Source organism: Oreochromis niloticus, linkage group LG3, assembly GCF_001858045.2.
Source record: "Oreochromis niloticus isolate F11D_XX linkage group LG3, O_niloticus_UMD_NMBU, whole genome shotgun sequence".
In the NCBI taxonomy this organism is placed as follows: Eukaryota; Metazoa; Chordata; class Actinopteri; order Cichliformes; family Cichlidae; genus Oreochromis; species Oreochromis niloticus.
This window is the reverse complement of record NC_031967.2, coordinates 12,709,412-12,736,188: the sequence shown is the minus strand read 5'-3', so window position 1 is coordinate 12,736,188 and position 26,777 is coordinate 12,709,412. Positions and strand designations below refer to the sequence as shown.

Sequence of the window (26,777 nt, the reverse complement as noted above, 5' to 3'; positions counted from 1 at the left end):
ATTCTCGATCTGCGTCTTTGGCCAGCCGTTTAGCGTGCTGCCTCACATATGCTAAAGGAATGTGTTCGTGAAGGTTATTTTCATATCACATCCCACTTCTGTTTGCTTGTATCTGCATGACAACAAATGAGCATCCTGCAACTCAAGTCTTGCGTCTTTACAGGAAATGATCATCACAGAGCTGCAGGCTGAGACCACGTATTCTGTTACTGTCGCAGCCTTCACGACAAAGGGCGACGGTGCACGCAGCAAGCCCAAGCTGATCACCACCACTGGTGCAGGTAACAGAACCATCACTGCTGACACATTTCCACTTTGCAATGCTATAGTATTGCATCTAATAACAGTCAAACTATTATGTAATATCCTAAGCATTATTTACACTTGTCAGTGAGCACGAATACAGCTAATTACTGTCTCATTAAGAAACAATAACTCTTACCCACTGGTATGACATGGCAAAGCTGAAGGCACTTTTATTGTAGTAACGTAAACAGACAAAACAAAAAAACAGGAAACGCCTTTTATACGGCGTCATGCCACGCTAAAGACAGAAACAAGCTGATTGTAGACTGACTAACACTGAATGCCTGTGTGCTACAAATATTTCTAACTTGTCCCTTTCTCCATTGCTGCTGTTAGTTCCTGAAAAACCTTGGCTTAAGGTCAGTACAACCAACATGGGCACAGCTCTCCTCCAGTGGAATCCCCCAGCAATAACTCACGGGCCCCTGCAAGGCTATCGTCTGCGCTTTGGCCGTAAAGATGTGGATCCGCTGACTGTTATTGAGTTCGCAGAGAGAGAGAACCACTACACAACCAAAGAGATCCACAAGGGAGCCTCTTACACTTTTCGCCTATCGGCGCGCAACAAGGTGGGCTTTGGTGAAGAAACGGTCAAAGAAGTGACCACAAATGAGGACGTTCCAAGCGGCTACCCTCAGAACATTAAAGCGGAGGGCGCCACCACCTCCACCATTCAGGTTAGCTGGCAACCTGTGCTGCTGGCAGAACGAAACGGGCAAATAGTGAAGTACGCTCTGCAGTACAAGGACATCAACAGCCCGCGCAGTCCCTCAGAACTCTTCATCACTGCCCCGGAGTCGACAGTCATCCTGGATGGCCTTAGGGCCGATACTACTTATGATATTAAAATGTGTGCCTTCACCAGCAAGGGCGCTGGTCCCTATAGCCCAAGTGTCCAATTCAGGACACAGCCTGTGGATCAAGGTAGGACCAGTCCCTGAATTGTTTTTAGGCCTTTCCCTTTAAAAAAAAAATAACAATAACAAGCCGACCTTTCCCTGCTCTGCCCTTTCCAATCACTCCCCTAAAAACCTCAAAAGGCAGAAGTTGTCAAAGTACGGACTCAACCCGAAGACTTTGGTTCTGACATACTGCCCTATCATTAGTCTCTTTAATCTAACAGTCATTTAAGAAATTCACGTGGAGTAAGTATGTACGTCTCTTTGTCTTGTCAGTTAAGCAAAGGTCAGTCATTAATTTTAAGAGCTGGTGTGGGTCAGAAGGTAAGAGGATAGTGTTGAGTTCAGAGTAGTACTGCTGCTTTCAGCCTGGTTTTAAAGAAGGCATCAGGTAAGCAACGATGTGGGACCTCTGTCGGTAGATTTGTTTTTAAAAAAGAGAGTGAGAGGATGTTTTGTGTCTAAATCACGTGCTCCCCCTTTCTTTTAGCAGTGTTTGCAAAAAATTTTCACGTGAAAGCTGCCATGAAGTCGTCTGTGCTGCTGACATGGGAAATTCCAGACACCTACAACCCTGCTCAACCTTTCACTGTGAGCATTGCCTAGCTCAGTATGGCATTTTCATATACACGCAACAAAAGGCCTCGTGAATACTTGCAATGTACACTACGTTAGAAATCATGTGGTGTTCTACATGAAACCTCAAGTGAATCATCCTTTTACAGATCCTCTACGATAACGGGCAGAGTGTGGAGGTCGATGGGAAGTTAACCCAGAAGCTAATCACGGGTCTTCAGCCTGAAACCCAGTACTCTTTCCTCTTGACCAATCGCGGCAACAGCGCAGGAGGTCTTCAGCACCGCGTGTCCACCATGACGGCCCCGGACGTCCTCCGCACAAAACCCCATTTGGTCGACAAGACCAACTCAGACGGTATGGTGACTGTGGATCTACCTGCAGTGGAGACTTCTGAGAGAGTAAGGTAAGCAGAAAAAAAAATGTGTGTATGATTATTCCTTTTAGTGTTTGATTAATTAGTGCTGCATAGATCAGAAGTATTGGTTCAGTCCATCAGTTAGATACAATACATTCATTGCAGCTATGCAGTCAAACACATAATAACAACATAAGTCAACGGATTAGCTTGGAGCAGCGTTCCCGAGTCAACTGTGAATTTCCTGACCTGGGTAGTGTATCAAAATGTGTCTTGTTGGATATTTAACTCGTTTCCTCCATCCACATTACTGATTTGTATTTCCTACTGTTGCTCTGTGAATGGAAATAAACAAGTTAACTTGATAGCTGACCTTGTCAGGGGTAATTCTTCCAAAACAGTCATTTATATTCATCCCTGCATTTCAGTGTAATATCCACTTCACCTGAGTCATTACACAGTGGAGCACCCCGGCTCATTTAAGCACACTCCTCTAAGCCCTATAAAGTCTCTTACAGCCTTTCAACAAAGCCCAGGGTTGTCAGAAGGCCAAGGATCACATCCGATTGCAGACTGAAGCTCCAAACCCATCTTGGGGTTTTCTTTTTTCCTTTTTAAATCGGTGGTTACATTTGGACCACTATCTCCCACGCCAGAGCTTAAGCTAATTAGTTTCCCATTAGCTGGCCACACTGCTATCCTGGCTAATGCTAGCTAGAGCAGCGCCCAAACCAGGAAGCCCAAATCTGGCAGGAGGTCGTTATCTCTGTTGCCACCCCGATGAAGAGATGAAAAACCCATCTCGCTCTGTATCTTTTCTACATTTGCTGAGCTCTCCTAATTAGCCCACAGGGGGCCTAAGCGAGGTATAACCATATTGCCTGACTTCAATGAACATGCTTGAATTAATGCAGAAAAGAAATCCCTGATCAGATGATAAGAGATCATGTAACTTGCTAAAAGCATGATTTTAGTCTCTTTGCACTGTTTTCTGGTCAGCAGACTACGCTTTCTAGTACGGACAGACACTGAAGGAGCCGTTGCCGTGGCTCTTCTTGCTGTGTTGTTTACTCCACTGATTCCACCCAGTCCAGAACAATTTGTATTTATATAACACTTTATATTTTCCAGGGGTTATTATATTGTGGTGGTACCTCTGAAGAAGCAGCGCACCGGCAAGTTTTTCAAACCCTGGGATAGTCCTGACGAGATGAATTTGGAGGAGGTATGCTGAAAAGGATGATCTGGTTTTAATTGTCATAATTGGTTATAATGGCTATAATTTTTTTTTCTCTTTTTATCTCAGTATTATACTCAGCTTCATAACGAGCCTTATAAACTTTGCGCACATGCAGCCCGCGCACGTCTTTTCCTTCAAACTAGGAAAAAAAATAAGGGGCAGGGAGAACAGCAGATGAGTCCCGCTGATTGACGCAAATAGCTGCAGAGAGCACTGTTCATATGGAAATGAGAACATAAAGTAGCCATCAAGTGCACTGCAAACTCAAACCCCCATCCCCACCTCCTCCTCCTCCTCTTTATGTCTGCGGTAATTACCTGAAGAGCTGCATCAGGCCTTCATGTCTCTTCTCATTCCAGGCAAAGCTAGGCTACCTGCATATCCGCAAAACACTTGACAACTTTTATATTTAGCCAGTCGAGATAATTCGAGGGGGGTGGGGGGGTCCTGGGCTACGCACTGATGTATGTGTAAGCAAATGTTTCGATTCGAGGTGGAACATCGCAGGCCGAAAGCAGGCTGGCAAAGAATAATACTCGCAAATCGAATCTTGATAATTAAACCTCAATTTTTAAATCTTGAGATGTCGCACGTGTCTGGAAGGCTGAAAGAAAAACACGGAGTGTCTCATCTGGTATCGGCTTTCCAGCTCGTGCCTATGTGTCTGTAGCCTTGACCGATTGGCCAAAAGTCACCCCTCTGTCAGAATTTATTTGTTTGTCAATATTGGCACTCACCTTTTCACAACTTTTCCCAAGGGCAGCTAGATTTAGCTGTGTTGACAGGAGAGATGATTGAAGACATTATCGGGCAGCACCAACAGCCCCGCAGCCAAAACAGAGCACACACAATGAGCGCACCCTCTCTAAAGTGAATGACAGCCGCGCACGCACGCACAGGCCGCGGATATGCATTCAGACAACGAAACAACTAGCCAGGCCCGATTAGCATAATTATCATCCGCGCTTTGTACCAGAAATTTAAAATCTGATGGCTTGTATGAAGGGCACAGTCCTTCAGCCTATTAGAGTCACAAGCGCTAACACTAATCGCCCGAGGAGGCAACAGAGGAGGGAAAAACGGCAAACAAATAAAGCACAAATTAAACGTTAATTTGAACATATTTCTAATTTAATCTCAGTATATATAATCCAGCTCCACACATCTTTCATTCGAACTGAAGGCAAAGAATTAAAAACGCATAACGGTACAGTTGTCAAACACTTCTTCTTCTCTTCTATTTGTCTACATATTTCATCAAAAAATCTTTCTGATGCTATCAGCGAGAGAAGAATAATTGAGCTGTGTAAGTTTTGAATTAATTTGGTGTCTTTTTTACTGTTTGAAGCTGTTGGATAATCCTCAGCTGTTTTATATGCTGGAAATCCACACAATCTTTTAATCTGACAATCTTTTGTAGTCCAAAAAAACACGAAATAAGTCATTGATCTTTTCTTGTAATGTTCTGCCTTTTTTTTGCAATCAGCGTTTTCAGCTCAGCGATCAGGGGGAAAAAAAAGAAGAAGAAGAAAAAAATCCAGATAGAGATATTTGGTTTGTGTGGATTTGTTTTCATGTGTGTACTGGAACGTGTTATCAACTGTCTGCTTCTCACTCCTCACTGTAGCTGCTGAAGGAGATAAACCGAACGAGCAGGGGCCTTCGTTTCCAGAGGCAGGCAGAACCCAAAGCCTATATCGCCGCTTACTTCAAAGACCTGCCCAAAGAGTTCACCCTGGGAGATGGCAAGATCTATGGGGACTTTGAGAACAAGCAACTTCAGAATGGCCAGGAATACATCTTCTTTGTGCTTGCTGTTCTGGAGATGTCTGAGAATGTAAGTCTCGAGTATAAGTTTTCTTCCCGTTGGGAAGCCCCCTTGCTAGTGATTTCACATTCTTTGCTCTTAAAATAAAAAAAATAAAAAGCAGCTTTCCGTGTTAGTAAGCAGAGGAGGTTAAACGTGCTGCGTCCTGGCTTCTGGTCGGAGCTGGCTTCTGGTCAGATGTGTTACTCTGAGTCCTTTTGAGGTATTGGACTTTAAAACTTAAAGCTGCAGCCAGCCCAAGAAGCTGACCCTTGCTGCTTTAGGGAGAGAAGCCCCTTAAGACCTTAGCTGATCGCGAGAACACCTCGATAACAGAGCTCCTCTTTAATTGCATCCAGTGTGCGGTCCGCCTTATCTTCGCTGCTGCAGCTAGTGTGTGTGTGCATTTGTCTGTCTGTACTGAAGACCAGAAAGCTGCATGATTAGGCAGCTGCAGGCAAGATGATGGAGTTGATGAGCTGCAGGGTCTATAGTGCTGCCTCACACTCTCTCCACTAACCCTGAGTTCAGGTAGAGCAAAAACGATAATGACGGACGGAGGGAAATCTCTAATTTGCCCACTGAAGCATATATTTTCTTCCCACTGGACCTTTTTTTTTTTAATCTTCACTTGGACTGTGGAATAGTTCAATCAAGGCTCCAGTATAGGAGAGATACTAAAGATAATTCTGATTGGTCAAACTCCGGCTTAGAAGGAACTACACAGAAAAACTTTGAATTGGCTTTTAATATGTATTGTTGGTCATGCCTGTCTTCGCCAAGATATGCTCTGCAGTGGCCGTATATTAACTGAAGGTTTGCAGTGCTGCTTTAAATACCTCAAGCACCCAAAAATAGGTCTAGATGTACTAGCCCGCTCTCATTCCCAGGGCGTCAAATACTGACGCTTTGTCAAAGCTGCTGGCGTCTAAAAGACACGCATGAGGTGTCCTTTAGCATCAGAGAAGAGTGAGAAGGTCCTAACCCACATATGGAGCATGTTAGAGACCACTCCGCGGATAAATGTTATTCTTTACACCCCCTAACACTTTCTTTTAACCAACGAGAGTTAGAGTAAAAAGAAGCAGAAACAAAACAAACTGTTAAATCCAGATATCCAGAGGGTATCAGACTGCATGTAGCACATCTGACACCCTGGAAAGCGTTTACATTGGGTCTGTTGTATCCGCCAACACTTTTGATGTCGAAATGATACACAGAGAACTGGCCAAACTTTTCATTTTTAAAAAATGGCGTGTATTTCAGAACATTTACCTTTAATTTGTTTTTCCCTGGCTCAGATTATGTATGCTACCAGCCCCTACTCGGACTCGGTCGTTTCAGCCGACATCGATCCCCAGCCAATCATCGACGAGGAGGAGGGCCTCATCTGGGTGGTGGGGCCTGTGCTAGCTGTTGTCTTCATCATATGCATCGTCATTGCCATCCTCCTTTACAAGAGGTGAGGATTTAAAAAGCTAATTAACACACAGGGGAGCACAAGCATGAGAATCCAATTCAGAATCAACAGCTAGCTTAACGTAAAAAGACACACTAACACACAAACACGTCAGACTCTGATACCAACACCCGCTAAAGAGGTTGGCCTAACTGCTGGTGCCGTATCTCTGTATCTAGCTAGCTGTTAAACAGCTAATGTTAGGGATGTGTTTGTTAGCTAGCATGTGTGATTAGCTAAGGCAGTTAGCCGTAGCTTTAAACTCCACATTCCACTGGAAATAACAGCTGCATACTTTAAAAATGTATAATACAAAGCCAATAAAGAGCCATGTATTTTTAGTGCTGTCAGCGTTAATCTTGTTAAAATGCGGATCGCCCCTTGTGTGTGGCTGCACGGCGTCAACGCGTTAACGCGGTTAGCTCATTAACGTGTTAGCATCGTCCAGCCCCACGCAAGGGGCGATCTGCGTTAGCGCACTAACGGAGATTTGCCGCGTTAATGCGGTTATGGCGTTAACAGCATTTTAACAAGATTAACGTTGACAGCACTAGTATGTTTTTTTCCCCTTCAATGTAGGTGGGAAGTCATTGCACTATCTCTGTGCTAGTGCACATTCACTACAAAGGAGACAGTATAAAACAATGCACTACTGTACATACACTTTACTACTTAGACTGCATACGTGCACTTTAAATTCATGTCATCTATAGTAACCAAGCATTCATGTGTTACCAAGAAGTATTTAAATGTATTAAAAAAAACCCACACACGAATGTGCAGTTAGCACATTTGAGTATCGATGCTAAATGTAAGAATGTAGCTAAAACCATAAGGTGCATTGATCTTCAGACAAGCCGTGACAGTCAAAGCCAGTTGCACGCACTCACACACACACACACACACACACACACTTTTAATCTCTTGTAAGTGAATTCAAGAATGCAGCTACCCAAGCTGTCAAGGCATGAAGTGCAGTCGCCCACGATCCTTCAAACAGACACGTGCGTTGACTGAAAGTTAATCAGACACGTCCCTCCACCCCCTGCACGCACAAACACACACTCTCAAACCCATGTAACACTGTAAAAAAAACCCACTTGCTGTAGTGCATTTTCACACTGAATCAAAACAGCCTTCTTTTTTTTTTGCCTAAAACCCCCTAGTGGTAGTCAGACCTCGTGCTGTCACTGCTCATCAGTCAAGCGTAGGAGGGGAGAGCTTTGACTATCTGCTGCATGTCACCGCATGTGTGTGTGCAGCCTTTGAAAGGCCCTGGGGCCTGGGATAGCTTCCCAGCCTCTTCCCTTATCCCACTACCTATTCCACGGGGGAAGGGGGGGGACTCAGCTCTTGATCCAGGCTTTGACCTTATGCTGCCCTCCTGTTTTGCCAGGACAGGCACATATTGAAGGTGCACACTTACACATCTACACACTTTGCTATCTTGTCCCTTGTCACCTTTTACATAAGGCAGATTTTCTGCAGTGTTCATTCAATCAAATGTTCAGGCCTAAGCAGAATTTAACAGTAGTCCTCAAGGTTTAATTTTGGAAGGGTAAGATTAGTAACTGAAGAGTCAGCACAAGCCCAAATCAGTAACAGTACCAATACCGAAGACCCCCCCCGCCAAAAAAAAAAAAAATCCATCAATACTATCAGTGTAATGTAAAGAGGTTTAGAGGTACAGCTTTATTCTGGCTCTTGCATTTTATTGTCCTTGCCATCCGTTCATATAAAATTTGAGATAATACAAAGGTGACTTGAAAGTGAGCATGGACTGCATATGCGGCTGGCTTTGGTTTTTCCATTCGTGGCAGGCAGATTTACACATCGATTACCCAGCCAGTGTCACTGCCACATTAGGGAACATTTAGTGCATAACCAGCATATATTTCTCTTGTCAAGATCAATTTTTATGTGACAAAAGTCGCCTCCTGTGCAAAACAAATGGAAACAAGCATGTTCTGCTGAGCTATAGGAAAGGGCGTGGGTATGACGAGCAGAGAGAAACAGAAGTCAGGGCCAACTAGGGTTGCGGTGCGATCGCAAGCAAGGTATCCTCATCAATGCTTTAAATCAGTATTATCATTATTATTAGAGTCATATTACATTAATCTGCCTCACTGTAGTTTCATGTGGGCATTTAACACATAGAACAGAAGGGCAGTGTTCATTTGTGTTTCTTTGATTTTTAAATTGGTACTTAACGTTACTGCATTTGCAGAGATGCTCATTTATTGCTCTCTCTGACTTGCAGCACTACTGCTACTCTGTTTTCGTGTGCTTGGGCCACAGTGTACTGTATACATTACAGAGAGTGGATATCTCAGTCTTAACGAGCGCACATCCACCCCCGCTGATGTTATCGTTATTAGCGATCTCGCAGGGGGGGACAACAGGATGATCGGCCTGCCAAATCAATAGAGCGCGATCGTTTTGTTTTAAATAAAACAAATTTGAACGCTCTTATGTGCTTGATTTGCACACATTCATTCGAGATCCTGATCCCACTCGAACGTGCCGACGTCGTGACTTTAATAAATGCAACAGTGGTAGGCAAGAGAAGGCAGACACAGCAATTAGGAGTCAAGAGATGACTTTTATGCTCGAACAAGAAGCAATCAGCTGAAACTGCTTGAAATAGCAGAGATACAATGTACAAATCTTGGATGCACCTGGGAAACTGTAGCATTTGAAACAAAGAGCCCCAAGGCTGCATAATTGAGCATAATCTCTGAAGTGAAGCATCACTAATCTCGCACGCGAAGCAAAAACTGAGATATGATTGGTATCGTTTGTCTCTCATGCAAGCCAGCCATTTACTTATTCTAAGGAAAAGTTTGGCATTCTCCATTATACAAAGTCAACGGTCTTACCACCTAATGTTGTGTTGATATTTCTTTTCTTGCTCACCAATGGAGCAGCAAGCCGGACAGGTAAGAGTGAGAAAGAAGTAGATAAAGACCTAATTCCTTTCAAAACCCTTTTTTTCCCCCCTCGTCCTTCCTGTGCATATGATGCCTAAACCTATAGAAACTGCTCTCTCTCATTTGGAGTTGAAATGACCTGGGAAGCATGTTGCTTACACCTGCTGTGGTTGATAGGAGGAGATCAGGTCAAGCACAAACAGCTTGACCTTTCCAACTGCTAATTAACTTTGTATTCGTGGTGCAACATGACCCCCCAAATTGCTTCTTTTTTAAAGAATGAACTACATTTACATCTACGAAAGTGGCACTTGATTCGAAAATCTAACAAAACTAAAAAGGGAGTGGAGCAAGTTTTCTCTGAAACAAAAAACACTATCAATATATAATGTAATGCACTCTTAATACCAACCCCAGCTACAGCTTCCAAATTACTAAAAAGTTGTATCCAAACCTTCGCCTGACATTAGCAGTGAAAAGTGAACAAAAGGCTTTGCTAAAGCTAGTATTTACTGTCTAAGGGCTTATTGTACTTGATGGCTTTATACTATAACGTGATGTTATTTTGCCTACCTCTTATAGCCCTATGTACTACAAGAATGTAGCCCTGTCACTTCCTTAATTACATATGTGCCTTCATTATTCATGAGACCGCAAGGCAAGCTTTGAGGTTACACAATAACAATTAAGAGTTTTGAGGAACAAATTAGTCAAATAATCTCCCGGAATTAATTAAAATTGACAATTTGCTCCACAGAAAACGAGCTGAATCTGAAGCTAGAAAAGGTAGTCTCCCCAACAGCAAGGAAATGCCGCTTCATCATCCCACTGATCCAGTTGAGCTGCGACGTCTCAACTTCCAAACACCCGGTAAGTATCCCGAATGATGCCGTATGTTGTCGTCTTGGTGCGGTGTGAATTTAAGACTGAGTGCTTGCTTCAATTAATTCAGCTAGCCTAATATGACCTCACTGTAAAAAAAAAAAAAAAACACATCATCTTTGCAGTGAGATTGGCACAGAATGTGTGAGCAGTTTGCAGGTAGATAATGGACAGGTGCTTGAGAAGACACAGAGGGTCAATACTGACACGGGCCTCCCTGGAGACATTTCTCAGGGAGGAAATGGAGAGGCAGAAATGCGAGCTTGACAGTTTCGTGACATCTGTCATCTTCCTCTGCACCTGGGTTATCCAGGTCATCCAGACCTGTCACTCTCGCAGCGGTGTAGTCCTGTTAGAACAAGGAGCATCGCGGAAGTTGAGCAAAATACAGAACGGCTGTGTGTTTCATTCGGTATGCAGGCCATAGGGATACGAAAGCGGTGACAAGCTGTAAACAGCGATGTTTACTCGCGCCGACCTTTAGCGCTGAGGTGAGCGGTCGCGCCGTGGCTCAGTCGTGCGGCCGTTTCTCGCCTCGGGAAAAGACGGGAGTCACAGTCCATTTATCGCCTGGAAAGGTGGCATGCATCTTTGCCTCCATGCCGACCAAGAGTGGCACACTTGACTGCCGTTTGAGTTCCTCTGGCACTCGCTGCTTTGGGACAGGTGTTCAGAGACTGCCAATAATGTTGTAATATCAAAGCCATATTTTTCAGGTCAGCTAGTATGAAAGGAGGATGAATTATCCCCGCAGGCTCATTTTTGCTAAAGATTATGCATATTTATGAATGCTCTTCAATGATTTTAGGGGCCATTACAGACTGTTTCATCCCAGCAGAGGGGTATTTTTCCTTTTGGCTCGGAGTGATCTCAACTATCCTTCCACTATTTCGCTCACCTCTCAAGCCATCATTTTTCCCCCCAAACAGCCTTTTTGAGAGCTGGTATCTTGGCTCAAAAAGGGCCAAACATTTCTTTTTCCTACCACCTGACCACTTTCTCTCAAGTCCTGAAGCAGCGTCTACATTAGACCACCTCTCTCCCCTACTCTCTCTCAGCTCTTTACCCCGTCAATGGACATTTTCATCTTAAGGACGCTTGATGTTTGAGCGACAGTGTGTTGGAAAAGGTACTTTCATTGTCCCCCAGTGGTGGAAATGGATTTTGAGTAGTGGGTTGCAATAGAAACGGCCTTTGCCGTCTTTCAGAGAGACGCGAGAGTGGGTGGGAAAACGCTGCAGCTTCCATTAGCTAATGCCCACTTGTGCCAGAAACCAAAATGAGATATCACCTCTGCAGAGACAGACTAACACCCAGCTGGTGTGTCATAATGGCACATAAATTCTTAAGGTAGAGATCTTTTGCCATAGACCAGATGTTGACACCGTAAACAAAAAGGAGTCTTGTTGAATTTTCTTTCATCTTTTCCCCTTTATCTAAGCTCTTAAATATACTGACACCTATACATAGACTATTGCATTGCTATTATACTGCCAAGCCTCCAAGTAGTACATTCAATACGTTCTCACCCCAGAGCATCAAACACTAGAGCAAAAGAGACAGGATTTTTAAGACACTTGGTGAGGCAAGAATCTGCCGATATTCTTTTTCTTTCAGACACATAAATTATAAACAGATTTCCCAAACGTTTCTTCTGTGTATTGATGAGTTCTTGCTAAGATAGTGTGACACTGCAGCTTAAAAATAATCTTGTTGTACTGTCACAAAAAGTTACTCCTTTATGCTCTTCTAAACTGCTCAGATCAGCGGGTTGCTTGTAGCGTTTCAGTTCATATCAGTTGTATTTATATAGCAGCAATTCACAATAACATTTCCCTGAAGACCCCACAGTAATAGATAGAAAACCCCAACAATCAGATGGCCGACTATGAGCTAGCACTTGGCAACAGTGGGAAGGAAAAACTCCCTTTTCAGTAGTGTAGCCAACAGAGAGGTTGCTCTGTGGTGGACAAGCTATCCACATAGTTAACAGGGTGCTTCTCCAATCTCTTCTATAGTTTTTTAACTTTCATTCATCAGCTGTTATAAATGGCGATATCGGTGTATCGGCAAACAGGTAATACTGGGCGATATATATCAGCAGGGTAAAAATATCAGCTTTAATAAAGCTCTGTTAAGTACTGAAATTCTTTCAGCTTCTGCTGTTATTTTGCATTGATTTCTTGATGCATTGGTTGCAGCAACCCTGGATCTTAAGCAATGACGATCCTCACATTTGCAGAGTATGGTATTAACATAAGTTAGCCTGCCAGGAGATAGCGGTTTGTATCTCATTTTGGACTCTGTGTTGCTTGATTTCATTTTTGCTTTTTGCTTGCTTTATGTTTCTTAGTTTTAGATACCATAAAGAGAAAGAGATTATGGTTTGGGTAAATGTATGAAACCCCACAACAAACCCTGCAAGTCAAAAAATGTGCCGCTTCCAAAGGCTTGTTTTAACAACGACCTTATTGGACATTGTCTAGCTATTGTCATAAGCCAGTGTCGTCTCACCAACACCAAAGGCCACCTGTGAGACACAAAAGCAGAGTTTGAGGGAGGATCAAAAATCAGCTGATACAATGTCGGCACTCAAGTGTAAAACCAATGGCAAATAAAGCGGTCGCAGTGATTTGCAGTTCCCTGTATGCTTCCTTATTTCCATGAAATAAGCATGGTGGCATAGCAAAGCTTCTAGCATGGTGATTTGTATGTTACTAATAAATGTCCCATTTAGAAAACACATTATCATGCAGCTCCCTCTTGTCACATTTCAATTTCTACCTTCTGTTTGTAAAGACAATAGTCATCACATTGCTCTGACGTCTGCAATATATTTAATTCCACCGCCGTTTCCTCCACAGGTTCAGGTGCGCCCAGTCACCCCAGTAACCTCCATTTGTCAAGTTAGTTGGTCTCGATTACACATTTGACACGATTTGTTTTTGGAATATTTTTTTTTTCAGCTTTAACTCCTTTCTTTTCTTTTTTTTCTGCCAAGCCTTGTATCTCCATCCCCCATCTAATCCATCTGATGTTAATGCTATATCATCACAGGAGGCGGAGTTTGAAATGACAGCCTTGAAACCATGTCATCACTCAAAGCAGACGTCAACATCTGGCCTAACATTGAATGTCTTTTCGTTTTGTTTCGTTCTGTTTGTTTTGGGATGTTCGTTCGTGTCTGTGCTTTAATGTCATGCTAACTGTCCACTGCAGCGTGAATAACGTTCTTCTCTCTCAGTAGGGAGAGGTCCCAGTGGGGGCAAAGTGTGCTCGGTGACTCCTCATTGGCTTCTGTGCCCATATTCTCTTTACCAGCATGGTCACTGCTTTGAGTGAACAAACTAGCCTAACAACGATCCGCTCTTCCATTTTCCCTGTTGTAACCACATGCTGCTTATCTAATGATTCACCGTTTGCTTGTGCTTGGGTGATGCCCTCTCAAAAGACTTGGGGACTGACCTTGGGTCCAATATGATTGGCAGGTATGGCCAGCCACCCTCCAATCCCTGTCATGGAATTAGCGGATCATCTGGAGCGCCTGAAAGCCAACGATAACCTCAAGTTTTCACAGGAGTACGAGGTGAGTGTCGGAAAATTCCTAATGTTGATTGAGCTCTGTGAGTGTGAGTCAGCTGCTTAAACTACAACTTTTTTGGGGGGTGTTGGCCAAATCACATACATTTACTTAATTAATATTAAATTAATGATATTTAGCTGCATGTGTTTGGTGGCTGGCTTGCCGGTAGGGGTGTTGGCATCACCAAACTAAGATTTATAATGGTTCCGTATTCGTTTTTTTCTTTCACTTTAGGCTGTTTGACATGTCAACACAGGTATAATTAATAACACTAATAATGGCACATTCCATTTCTAGTTCCAGGACCCTGCTATTGTGCCTGCTGGCTCAGTGACATTGCTTCCCGAGGCAGCTGAATGGGTTATTAATTTCATTAGTAACACCTGTGCTTTTTTCCGCTTTGACAAGTGTATGCTATAAAGTAAGCCTACATGACTAAAATGTCACGGCGGCAGCCGCAACATATATCATTTTATGATTTAAAGGTGAACTCTCGTCATTAAAAATTATGCTGTTGGTGCTTCCAGTATTTAAGGGGGTGGGAAAATAGATCCTAAAAGGTTTTAAAATATAGCACTACACCTTACAAGAGAAATATGTTGGATGGGGCAAACAAATGTATAGACAGATGTTTAGCATTGCTTATTCTCTAGAACTCGATTGTGTCTCATACTTAGACTCTACTTGGGCAGGATAACCTGGTATATAAATGATGTCCTGTGTATTTGGTGGCTCATTTTGTCACCCAATATTAATTTATAATGAACAGGCCTGAAGGGGTGTCTATAGTCTTCAGCTGACTCATCGGATTTCGTAATCCTCAGTCAGACAAACTCCAACTCCACTGTCTTGGACTAGCAGTGCTGGCTCTGCTCTGATCTGCTGTGAGCTGGAGAGCTACTCTCACCAGAACCTGGAGTCATGGAAAACTGGCTCATGTGCGACTCCACCAAGATCACCAAGGTTACAGAGCAGCATGGACTACCATCGCTAGCTGGAGTTTATACGTTTTAGTTGGAGTCTGACTGTGGAACATAGCAGGCCACAATTAAGTACATAACAATGAACGTATTTGCAGAGAAATGCCTAAACAAAGTTAGTGATAAGAACATGTTAATAGAAGCCATAGCTGTGTGTCTCCTTGTATATGTGCATGTATAAATGCTATGGGAAACACTCCCATCTAAATATTAAGACCTATGGTTCAGTAACTGCTAGTCACCTATGCATACTGATCATGACAATCATCAGGATAAAAGTGCATTAATGAACAAAGCTCAAAGGTATATTCAAGTGTCATGCAATCGGGCCTTCGGTTCCTTTACCTGCTGACTGTATTCAGGCAGTTGTAATTGTTACCTGCGCATTGCCATGTAGATGAAACTAGCAGAACACTCATGGTACCTCAAAATACATGCAAGCAAGAGGTGCTTTCTGTATGAGATATGAACAGTCACCTTTTCTCTGCCAATTTCTCTCTGCAGGTCCTTCAACAACTCCAAAATCTATGAGGTCACTGTATGGGTGCCTGCCAAGCTGCCCAATCATTATTGCAGCTTAAGTACATTGAATTCCAATTTCATAGTGCTTACTCGAGAGCAGTGGAAAGCAATTTTGCGAGCACAATGAAATAAAGATTCCTATTATGAGCAATGTTGCAGCCCACTGTTTCAACATATTTTGATAAAATATCAGGCTAAGCCTGCGGTTTGTCTCCCACATATTTCTGCTTAGGTGATTTCTACAGACAAAGAACTCAGTCTTAAAATAAATTCCCATTGGGCTTAAATGTAAAATAAATGAAAACACCAAGTTTATCATACACACCTCTGCATCATCCGTGTGATATTTGTTTAACCCGAACCTGCTTATATGTTTGTATTTGTTAAAGATAAAGAAACTATGAGCTATAAATTGCACCAAAATGCCAGATTTTGATCTTATTGATCATACAGATGATCAGAAAAGTACAATCTCACTCATATTTTGCTATTTTGCACTTGGTCTTCCGTCGCCATCGCTGGAGATTAACTCAAAAAAAAATCATTAATAGCACAGGAACAATATTTTCCTTTTAATGCGAAATGGAACTCTATCTATCACGTCTTTATGTTTTCCCTTTGTGATATTACATTTTATAGTTCATTTCTCTGCAACGGGGGATCGTTATCAAGCCCTGCTTAACAAAGCTGAAGGAGGGCCTGGATATCAAAACTGAGCTAGTCTCAAGTGTAGCGCTCTACTATGAGCCATAAAATCCTGCTAATCAAATAAGAAAAGCTGATGTGAACACAAGCAATTTCCTCTGTGACCAATTCAGAATGCAGTATTTTGTTAATCTAATCTTTTATATCTAGAGGTTATTTCATGCCAAAGACAACACATAGTTCAAATAGTTCTGAGAAGTGGGGAATTCACATTCATGGCAAATGCGCCCTTACAAAATGTTTTCCCACATTTCTGTTTTAACATTTGCACAGCAAAAGAGTGAACTTAGTGTCCAGTGTGTGTAGACTGTAAATCAAGTATGGGAGATTAAATGTGTGGGTAAGACTGATCTATGGACTCACCAACTTCACATCTTTGTGTATGTAGAGTGGGTGTTGTACTGTACTCACTGGAATAAAGTCTGTGTTCCACACACATGACGTTAAAACAGCATCCTTCAACCTTTCAGCATCCCCGGTCTGACAACAGCACCAGACGTGACCTCGAGTCTCAAGCACACTCTTAAAGAGGTTTATTTAAACACCCGTATAATGTAATAGATATGATTTTCATTTTCACTCGCTGTGAGGTGAAATGCATTTTTCAGTGGGCTTTCTGACAACACGCGCTAGGAATCGCCAAAGAGTGAAATGCAATCTTGTTTTACGTGCCAAACGGAGCAAAATAGTTTCACTGCAGTCACAAAACAAATATCTTCTCTCTTACAGTCCATCGACCCTGGCCAGCAGTTCACATGGGAGCACTCCAACCTAGAGGTCAACAAACCAAAGAACAGATATGCCAACGTGATAGCCTACGACCACTCCAGGGTCTTGCTCTCAGCTATTGACGGTATGTTGCCCACCTACATCCTCGCTCCTAACTGCTGTATCGATTCTGCAGATAGCCGGCGCAGCCTCGTCTTTGGGACCTCGGGAGTGCAACCAGACTGTACTTTTAAATTATATTCCTTCACGAGCATGGCAGCCTGCTTATTTGTTTTGATGCTCCAGGTGCTTGCAAAGAAAAGGGAAAAAAATGGCCTCAGGAGAAAGAAAGAAAGAAAGAAAGAAAGAAAGAAAGGAAGAAAAAGGCACTTCTGTCTTAAAATGCTGAAGCAAGCATTCAAATGAAACCAAACAATGACCCACAGTTAGGGATGCAAGTGTGTTTCACCGGCATTTGTTTCTTTGCTGCTTTATTACACTTCAGGGTTACATTTTGCATTAAGCCGAGGCCTGTTTTTAAGCAGAATTTACACGCTGAATCCAGAACACACATACACATAGACACACACAAGCATGACTTTTTTTGTGCCTATTTTTTAACCTAGTCAAACTCGACAAACTCACAGCAAACCCACAAGATTGCTTGCCGGTCCTGATTTAGTGCAGAGTTATACGGAAAGGACTCATTCATGATTTTGTACTTTCAGAGTCGAACTTGAGCCCATTACAGGCTCGATTTGAACCCCACCAGTACGCTGCTCACTACATTAAAGACGCGTTGCTCACGAGTTTCTAATGAATGAAAGCACATTTTGAAATGGACAGTTAAGTGGCGACTCCTTCACCACTTTATTGGATTAAACACAACTTCACATACAGTTATTAATTAAGCATTTCCACTGAACTGCTCTCAGGGGGGGCGAAGGCAAATAAACAAATTAGTAAATGGGTAATGTGACAACAACAGATAGAAACAGCCTTATAGAGCCCCCCACACCCACACTTTTTTTTTCGCAAGTCTCTCAGAAACAGCACACAGCTTGAGCGCTGATGGAGCTCCATTAGCCAGACGTATAAACACATCTGTACAACCACATTGGAGGCTTTGTGCTGTGGAAAGTGAGTAGTTCTCAGCCAGGGGGACATGAGGGACTTCCTCTATTCCTGCTAAAGCTTAAACAAAGCCTTTCGGCAAGCAATGTGTCTATTGTTTACTTTGATTGAGTTCTTTGAATAAAAAGGGATTTGGGATTTCACATCAGAGTCTGAAGACGGAATTCACTGATGTGGGGGGACGGATCAACCGAATCTTTGGCAAACAGGCGGCCCCGGTGCCTGAGTGCATTCGTGGACTTTAATTGCGGTGACGTCACTGAATTTGCTCCACTTTTGCTGACTCTTGACCGTCCGCCTGACCGTACATAGCATACACTCGCAAGATTAAACTGGAACCTAAAACTTTTTCTTCCTGTCACTTTAGCTTTTTAGAAAAGTTTTAGATCAACCTCGAAAGTCGTGTTTACTCCATAGTAGTGTCATTGCGTGCTCATGAAACCATATTTTTAAAATATATAGATAAACTACAGGAATTCCCTTTAATTAAAGTCTTTTAGTGAGTTTGATCATATTTGTCTGTGCAGCCGCTGCGAGGAGGCACCGGTGTTAATTCAAACTGAGACGTCTGCGTGACTTCGTGTCAGGTATTTGTACATGTAACTGAATAAAAATGTAAAATTGGAAAGTTAATAAAAAAAAAAATAACAGAATAACTAAAAGATCTGCGCTCCATTTCCCAACAGCTCTGTTATTTCACAACAGCAAAGTTATGCATGAGCTCACTAGTTTTTCCATTGATCTATTTCAAGCGCGGAAGCTGTCGTAAGTAATAAAAATATTCTGCTCTTGATTTCGTTGCCGCCTGACCGACAAAGAGGTCGTTTATTAAGAAAATAAAGTGAAACTGTCACGAGAAAACTTCTCCTGACGCACACGTTCTATAATAAGTGAGCGTGGGAATCGAAATTTAACGGAAACGTTATACGCGTTAACCCGTTTGAACTTGACTATACCACGACTGGTAGTGACTATTCCTCATTAATACAGTAATTACAGTGTTGTACTTTAAAAGCTCTCTGAGATTACTTTGCCTTTCCCTGACGACTGAGTGCCAAACAACACCGTGGCAATGTTTATTTCTTAATATTTACAGAGAAAATGGTCGAATTTAGACAAATCCTGACTGACAGAAAGCACAAAGGCAAAATCCATTTGCAAATGTGCATTAAACAACTTGCTTCATTCTCATTAAACCACAGTGATGTCTCCTTTTTCGCTTTTTCTCCCCCCCTCCCTTTTCAAATTGAAAACACACTGGGCTTAATTGTACTTATCCCTTGTCCATCACAGAAATGCACAACCGCCTGGCTGCGTGGACAGCTTCAACAGCAAAATGAGCGGGCGGTGGACAGTTTTGGGGGGAAAAAAATAAAAATAATGTGTGTGGGTTTTTGAATGTGTTCATATTCCATTTTCTTTCCGTTTTTTTTCTCTTGAATAAGTTACCTGGGAGTAAAAGGGAGTCTGAGGGAGACGGGGGGGCGGTTGGAGTGAGGGGATTCTCTGAGACGTGGCGCCCATGCAGATGAGACTTATCTTGGTCGACCATGTGTGCACGAAGCCCCTAAACTGCCAGTCCTAAAGCATTGACTAGCTGTCAGCTCTGTCTCTTTCCCCTGGATTCGAAAAGGCTGCTGTGCCTTTCATTTAATATAAGCAAAGGAAAGGAGGAGTGAGGAGCGGTGGGGGGAAATTGTTTTGCGAGTTTTTTGTTGGTTTGTTTTTCTCCGTGTGAGGTGATAGACTTCTAGGGACCGAGCTTTATCTGTAACTCAGTTGCACATATGGGGGTGAGGGGTGGGTGGGGGGGGTGGAGCTGTTGATTTAAATGTGTTGTTGATAGCAAATACAAATCCTTTTGGGCTGTAACACTGGTTCCAAAACTGACTGTTGTGCTTTTTTTTTTATACAAAACAACAGTGGCTTTACTGGCATAAATTTAGGACCCACGGACGATAACGTGGCATTGTGCGAACACTGTGTGGGGGAGAATTACCTCCAATAAACTGTAGGGATAATAAAGGCCTGGACCAATTTACCGAGCCACAAATGCCACTGTTGTGTGACATTTAAGGTCTGCCTCACATCGAGTTTGACAAACAAAACAAAAGTTGAAATTTGAATCCATTTACACCCACTGTAAACTTTTTTTTACAGGGATCCCTGGCAGTGACTACATTAATTCCAACTACATCGATGGCTACAGGAAGCAGAACGCCTACATCGCCACCCAGGGTTCTTTACCCGAGACGTTTGGGGACTTCTGGAGGATGATCTGGGAGCAGAGGAGTGCCACCATCGTCATGATGACCAAACTAGAAGAGCGGTCCAGGGTAAAGCTTTAAGAATCGTTTTTGAAACCTGTGCTAGAGTTCGCCGATATTCATTCATCAGCATCTATAAAATCAAACTTTTTTTGTGACACCGTTTAACATTTTTCCCAGAGAATTGTTTTATTAGTGACTCATGAATCATCAATCATTTAAGGCTTCCCAGAATATTTTAGCTCCATATATATAAAAAGAAGCAGCACACTGTTAGTTTTTAACCACTGACGCACCGGAATCCCTGATTGCAGGAATATTTCATCACTGGCAGGGATAATGTTAATCGGTACACTGTCCTATACTCTGGGACAGTTTTTACGTATTTATTCACTACAAGAAGCAGCCAAGCAGCATTCTGTTACCCACTGATATCCTCGATCCACACACACTCTTGTCTTACAGTCCTGACTGATTAGTATCCAGACTTACTTCATCGGCCTCATACTGCTTAAGGCGCCGGATTACAATCCGTGGTAAAAAAAAAAAAAAGACAGACCGTAAAGCCACATCTCCCTGCAGTACACACTTGCTAGTTCTTTAAGGTTGACACAGTCTAAAGCCATTATCTCCCCTCCCCCTACCCCAAACGTCTTGCCATATTTGACTGAGCATATGAAAGCTTCCTTGGACTCCATCAGCTACTGACCTTCACACTTCTATGCCTCTTTTTAAGAGCCCGGTCTAGTGTTAACAGGAGTGTGGACTCAATCGAGAGAGCGGGTTTCACTGAGCATTCACACAATCTGCAAAGCAAATAAGAGCCCAGGTGTCTGCATTGGCCTATAGAAGCACATTACTATGCTGTTTGCTGGGAGACCACCCCCACCCTCAAATCTGCCTATATTGTTTGACATTTGTTGCAAATATTGTGCTTTTGTTGCTGCTAAAAGTGCGTGTCTTTCATATTAATCAGTCAAATCATTCACTCATGCTGCCTTTGTATGTTTTGCATATCTAAAGCTCGACTATTTGCAAGTAAACAATATTATGAATCATTACATTACTCCCGGTGTCACAGACACTTCATTGCGCTTTGTGTTAATGTTATAACAGATGCTTGGGAAATTGAATTAGTGGCTGGTTAAAAACCTGATTATTCCAGAGTGCTGTTCAATTGTAATATTAATCAGCGGCAGAGAATCCTACAGCAGGATATGTTGGTGAAGCATGTGTCCGAAAACCACATCAGTGCTAGGGGACAATCTGAAGAAAAGCAGTTTCAGTGGAACCCAGCTTTTCCTTTCCCCAAAGCCAATAGTTCTTCTCTTTGTCAGCTAAGCAGTATTGCAATACAATGTTTTATTGGCCGTTTACTGTGAACCAGAGTACACTCAAATAGCAATAAAGCTGAGACGATAATATGAGTGGAAACCGTGCTTACCTTTGTAATTATGGAGTACGTCAGGACAATTAATAGCCCTGTTGGTTCACTACAAATATCTCAAGCTATTTCATTGATTAGAAAATCAAACCTAGTCAGCAAGAATAAGGGGAATTTGGGCATTTATTTGGCCTTTATTTGACTTGGTGCACTTGTACTGAGTGCGTAACTGAGATGCAGAGAATTGCTGTAAAGAGCCTTCATGCTTTGTGAACAAACACCAAATACATAAAGGCTTTATTGACTCCTTGCCTAATGCGATATTTCTCTCCACTACAGGTAAAGTGTGACCAGTACTGGCCTACAAGAGGGACAGAGACATACGGTCTAATCCAAGTGACCCTGCTGGACACGGTAGAGCTGGCCACGTACTGTGTCAGGACATTTGCACTCTTTAAAGTGAGTATTTCTGTTGTATGCTGTATAGTAGCACTTCAAACCTCACAGTAGAGGGAAGATCTATGCAAATATAGCATCGATGTTGGTGTCAGATCGATACTAGTGTAACAGGATCGATACTTTGCTTCTGTCCTATAAATTCTTTATTTTATTTATAGCCTATAGCACAATTAAACAACAGACGCTGACCCAAAGTGCTTTAGAGACCAGCACATTTACATTCCAGGGCTAAAAAAACCACAGTTTTAAAATACATGCAAAGCTGAAAGGTGTGTTAGGTTGTGTTAAGCAATCATTCATCTCATATGTCATGACACACTGCTCTACATAAGCTGCCTTTGTAACTTAAAAGTATGAGTATTGCTATTAACATTGATATCTGCAATACTGGCCCTGTTTTTACTTGGTATCAGATCGATACCAGGATTTGCAGTATTGCACAGCTCTACCTCGCAGCATCTGCAGGTCAAATCGTTTGATGCAAGCTGTGTTCGGTCACTGAGCTTTTCTCCGTGTTAACATTCAGAATGGCTCCAGTGAGAAGAGGGAGGTGAGGCAGTTCCAGTTCACGGCCTGGCCAGACCACGGGGTACCCGAGCACCCCACTCCATTCCTGGCCTTCCTGAGACGGGTGAAAGCCTGCAATCCTCCAGATGCAGGGCCCATGGTGGTACACTGCAGGTAAGAAACAACATGGCTTCGCAAAAACATCCTGAAGCATGAAATTGATTTTCTTCTCTCCATTTGCTGTAATGAATATATGAATACATATGGCAAAAACACAACATATTCTTGGTTATTTAGAGGTGTATGTTTGAGTTTGTTTTGGACTAACACTTGAAAGAGAAATTAGACATGAACTATCAGTGAAAGGAGGACTGTTTGATAGGATGTAAACTGTTGTTCCTCCCATCTGAAAAACCAAAAATAAAGAAAAAAAAATCCAGCCCACCAGCTTTCACAGAAAGCACTTTAAATCAGAAGGTGTTTTCAACATCGCAGAACAAAGCGTACTGGTGTCATTGCCCTCAGCAAACTTAAACATCTCCTCCCACGCGGTGACACAAAGATACGTGCAGACCTGTCGTCTTCCTCGCTACACCGCTAACATGTCGCGCATCTGCAGCCCACAAGTCCTTGGCTCATCCCCTGGGTTATTGCATCTGAAACAAATAACTTTCATGCCAACTTCGCTTCCCTCAGCGACATAAGAGGCCAGACTCCCAGCAGAGAGCACAAAGATATAACACAGACTTCTGGCTTCCCTTAACTCAGGAAGTCATCAGAGGCGTTGCACAGAAGAAGAAAAAGAAAAGTGACAGAAGGAGAGGGAGGAGGGGGGAAAGTCGAAATTAAGAAGCAGCGATAGCGAGTGTAACAGATACAAACTTTTGTCAGAAAGCGACAAAAAGGGTAGGGGGATTACTGAAGAATTAGAATTACCACATGCTGAAGTTAATTAGTGCTAGTTGGCGAATTGCTTCCAATTGAAAACCCTGACTTTTTTCTTCTTTTTTTTTTTTACAGTGAAGCAGAATGCAGGAATTAATGTCACTGTGCAGATGGGAGTTTTTAATTCCTCTGGCACCCTATCAGATACAGTCATGCCCCAGCTCCAAATCCTATAAACCTAACTTTCTGTTTTACAGTTTTAAATAGAGCTATCTTTTAGATTTACTTACTTCCAATACATTTTTTCACTCACTAAAAAAGAAAAAAAGTAGTTTAGCAGATATACTTTAAATAAGATATATTTTCTCCTTTAGTTTGTGCAGGTTTTTGTTTTCCTGAAGCTGTTTACGCACATGAAAAGAGGCCAAAATAAAAGCCTTGGAAAAAAAAATCCACAACTGACAGCATGGTGCAGTCTACGGAGCAGTCGACTGATTAGTTGGTGCACCCCCCCAAAAAAAAAATCAGCTTGCATGTGCTCAGGCGCCTTATGTAAAGACCATAAAGGCATAAAAAACAAGCAATCAAGGGCTTTTGATTTTTTTTATTTATTTTTGTGTAAGGGAATGAATAGGAGCTTAAATGAGAGGGTTTAGAACTTTTAAAAATCAACTGCACAGGATTTCCTCCCTCACAAGTCGCTAATTAGAAGCACGTTTCTCTCTCCTCCTGTCGCTCACATTCTCGGATTCTAGATGAATCCATACAGACGCTGCAAAATGCATTCAATCAAACGCATGCTCGTAAGCTATACCTCTGTTGTATAAAGCAGTTAGGCTAAGAAATGTCCATTACAGGGAGCACTTTTTTTTTTTGTCGCGCTTGCTTATGAAACATCATTAATATGGGTTTAGTGGGTGGCTAATGCGTCCCCCGCAGGAGTATTTAAGAGTATCAATCAAAATACATTCATCTGTTTTCCACTGCCGAGCGAACACTTGTCACAAGGTAAGACTAGAGGAATTTTCTTCCGGGGACATTACAGCGCGCCTCTTGCTTTCCTAGTTCCTGCTGTTTTCAGTAACCCACAGGTCAGGGGCTGTTTTGCTCTTGTAGCTAAAGGGCTAGTCAGGCATTGTGAGGTCTCAGAAGAGGTCAAAAGGACATGATTAAATGTCACAGTGATCACTGGCCTCTCCCAGTGACTCAGAAGGAAAACTTTAAGAACAACTCACAGTTACAAGTAACAGCCAAACCATTTCCTTCCTCCTTTTTTACCATGCTGTAAAGATTCCCAATGTCAGAGTACTGCGGCCCACCCAAAAACCAGAGAACCCCATGGGGTCCATCCAATCTTAAAACTTCGCTCTAATCAAAATACAAGAGAAAGTGATGCATTTCCAAGAAAGCTTTATTGAAAACCCAGAAACAACACAGGCTGTTGGCTATAAATTGCTAATGCTACCCACTCATATGCAAAATTTTAAGGCCAATGTGTGATATAAATATCCTCCTGAGAACCAGCCTATTCATTTATGTCCCCTGTAATGGACATTTGTTTATGGTCTGTATCTTTTGACATATTTGAGCTACCACACAAAGTCCTGATGTACTAAATAGAGGACATCCTGGGCTCTCCATTGATATTTCATGTGTTTGGTTGGCCTCTTTTAGCTCCATAGAAGGGAGGAAATCACAAAAAAAGTTCAATGGAAAGATTCCTTTTTATAAATTTCATAGTAATTTATATAAATAAGCAACTGCATATATATATTCAAACTAATTTTAAAGTAATTTCAAAAGTATAAAAGGTGGACATAGCTATCATGAACTCTCCCACTGCTTTCCCGTTTTGAAGCCTTGAGTTGTGCCGCCGCCATCTTGGTTGCACAAACCCCCCCAGATGTGATAAGTGATGTTGGGCCTGTCTGTGAAACAACACACTTATTGGTTAATGGCTTGTGATTGGCAAGTCGTTAGCCAATGAGGGTGCTTTTTCATACCACAGCTAATCCCCCATTTTGAATGACCCAAAATGAATCACTGAGCCCATCAAATCAGAAGGAATATTCTTATAGATGTTGCAAAGACTTAATGGCTACATCCATGTTTGACAACATCTGTAGGGTCAATAATAAATGGCTGATTTTTAGGGCAAGCCTCAAGTGGCCATATAACAAACTGCAATTGCTGTATCGATAACACAAGTCTGAATACTGCTGCTGGCTTGACTTGAAAAGCTTCTAGTTTTCTTGTGAAGACCAGGCAACCAACTTTGTCAGCGTTGCCTACTAGTGGTGACCACAGGCTGTGCAGTTATGACGAGGTGTTACAGCCGCAGGGCGTGGTGAAAATAAAACAGGCCACACCTTAACTGCACCCAGTGGCATTCATGGATGTGGTCAGAGACTTATAACGCTCAGTGCAGCAGTGCTTTTCCTCCACACCACATCTTGTTGGAGTCATGCTCTAATACCAGTACTAGTTTTTAAAGCTAGTAATTCTTTGATGATGGAGAAGCCAGTGTTAAAGACTGAAAACATAATGAAATGTCAGTGGCGATGTTAGGTTAAGCAACATTGATTCTTTGTCCTCTCTTTTCCTTCAAGCTATAGCTGTGTCTCCCAGTGATTCCAGTACAGTTATACAAATGGTCGGGATTATAGCCAACCCAATGGACAGTCAACACTAGCCAGTGGGTTGGCTTTAAAAGACCAACCTTCCATAACCCCCGAGTAAGCAATGCGTTCTTTTTCTCTTTGATATACTTTCCACATTTCCGAGTATTCGCGCACGCACGCGACTGAAATGATTATCGACCCCATTAACAGCAATGCAGCAGTCCTGGTGAGCTTGGCTTTATGTGTGCATGTTTTATAGGCAGAGTAGCAAAATGGTGACAGGTTAGCTGACAGCCAGAGATTTTCTAACAATACATATGTAATTGCTTTCACTGCTGCTCACGCTTTATCTTCACAGGACTCGTTGCAGCTGTATTTCACACTGAACTTTCTTTCCCATCCCTTATTCCCTAAACTCCTGGAAAGCATATTAGTCTGACACTTAATGTGTGTCGACGTCCAGAGCAGCTGGTTTTGACTGGTTGAAAAGGCAGTGTCAGGTCATTAGTGCAGTCAGTACGCCAGCTCTCCTTCAACTGCCAAATGTACCGACAGCTTTCTGCAC

General features: G+C 42.4%; 1 protein-coding gene and 1 long non-coding RNA gene across 35 annotated transcripts in view; both read left to right on the top strand.

Moving 5' to 3' along the window:
* LOC100708363 (protein tyrosine phosphatase receptor type D) overlaps positions 1-26,777 on the top strand; it is a 397,350-nt gene that overhangs the window by 360,510 nt on the left and 10,063 nt on the right. For 13 of the 34 annotated variants that reach the window (XM_025906064.1, XM_019352730.2, XM_019352715.2 and 10 more), the window contains 15 exons: positions 164-281; positions 643-1,230; positions 1,696-1,796; positions 1,931-2,187; positions 3,271-3,364; positions 5,007-5,216; positions 6,488-6,648; positions 9,573-9,584; positions 10,333-10,445; positions 13,322-13,363; positions 13,946-14,043; positions 16,977-17,100; positions 20,250-20,425; positions 22,080-22,199; positions 22,726-22,880. In XM_025906064.1, the coding sequence (XP_025761849.1) occupies positions 164-281; positions 643-1,230; positions 1,696-1,796; positions 1,931-2,187; positions 3,271-3,364; positions 5,007-5,216; positions 6,488-6,648; positions 9,573-9,584; positions 10,333-10,445; positions 13,322-13,363; positions 13,946-14,043; positions 16,977-17,100; positions 20,250-20,425; positions 22,080-22,199; positions 22,726-22,880 (2,369 nt within the window). The remainder of the gene's footprint in view (positions 1-163; positions 282-642; positions 1,231-1,695; positions 1,797-1,930; positions 2,188-3,270; positions 3,365-5,006; positions 5,217-6,487; positions 6,649-9,572; positions 9,585-10,332; positions 10,446-13,321; positions 13,364-13,945; positions 14,044-16,976; positions 17,101-20,249; positions 20,426-22,079; positions 22,200-22,725; positions 22,881-26,777) is intronic. The other 21 variants (XM_019352743.2, XM_019352742.2, XM_025906068.1 and 18 more) reach the window with 11 other exon arrangements.
* Positions 6,656-8,267, top strand: LOC112846515 (uncharacterized). The gene is made up of 2 exons (XR_003219518.1): positions 6,656-6,986; positions 7,105-8,267. It is a non-coding gene; the product is annotated as an uncharacterized LOC112846515 (long non-coding RNA).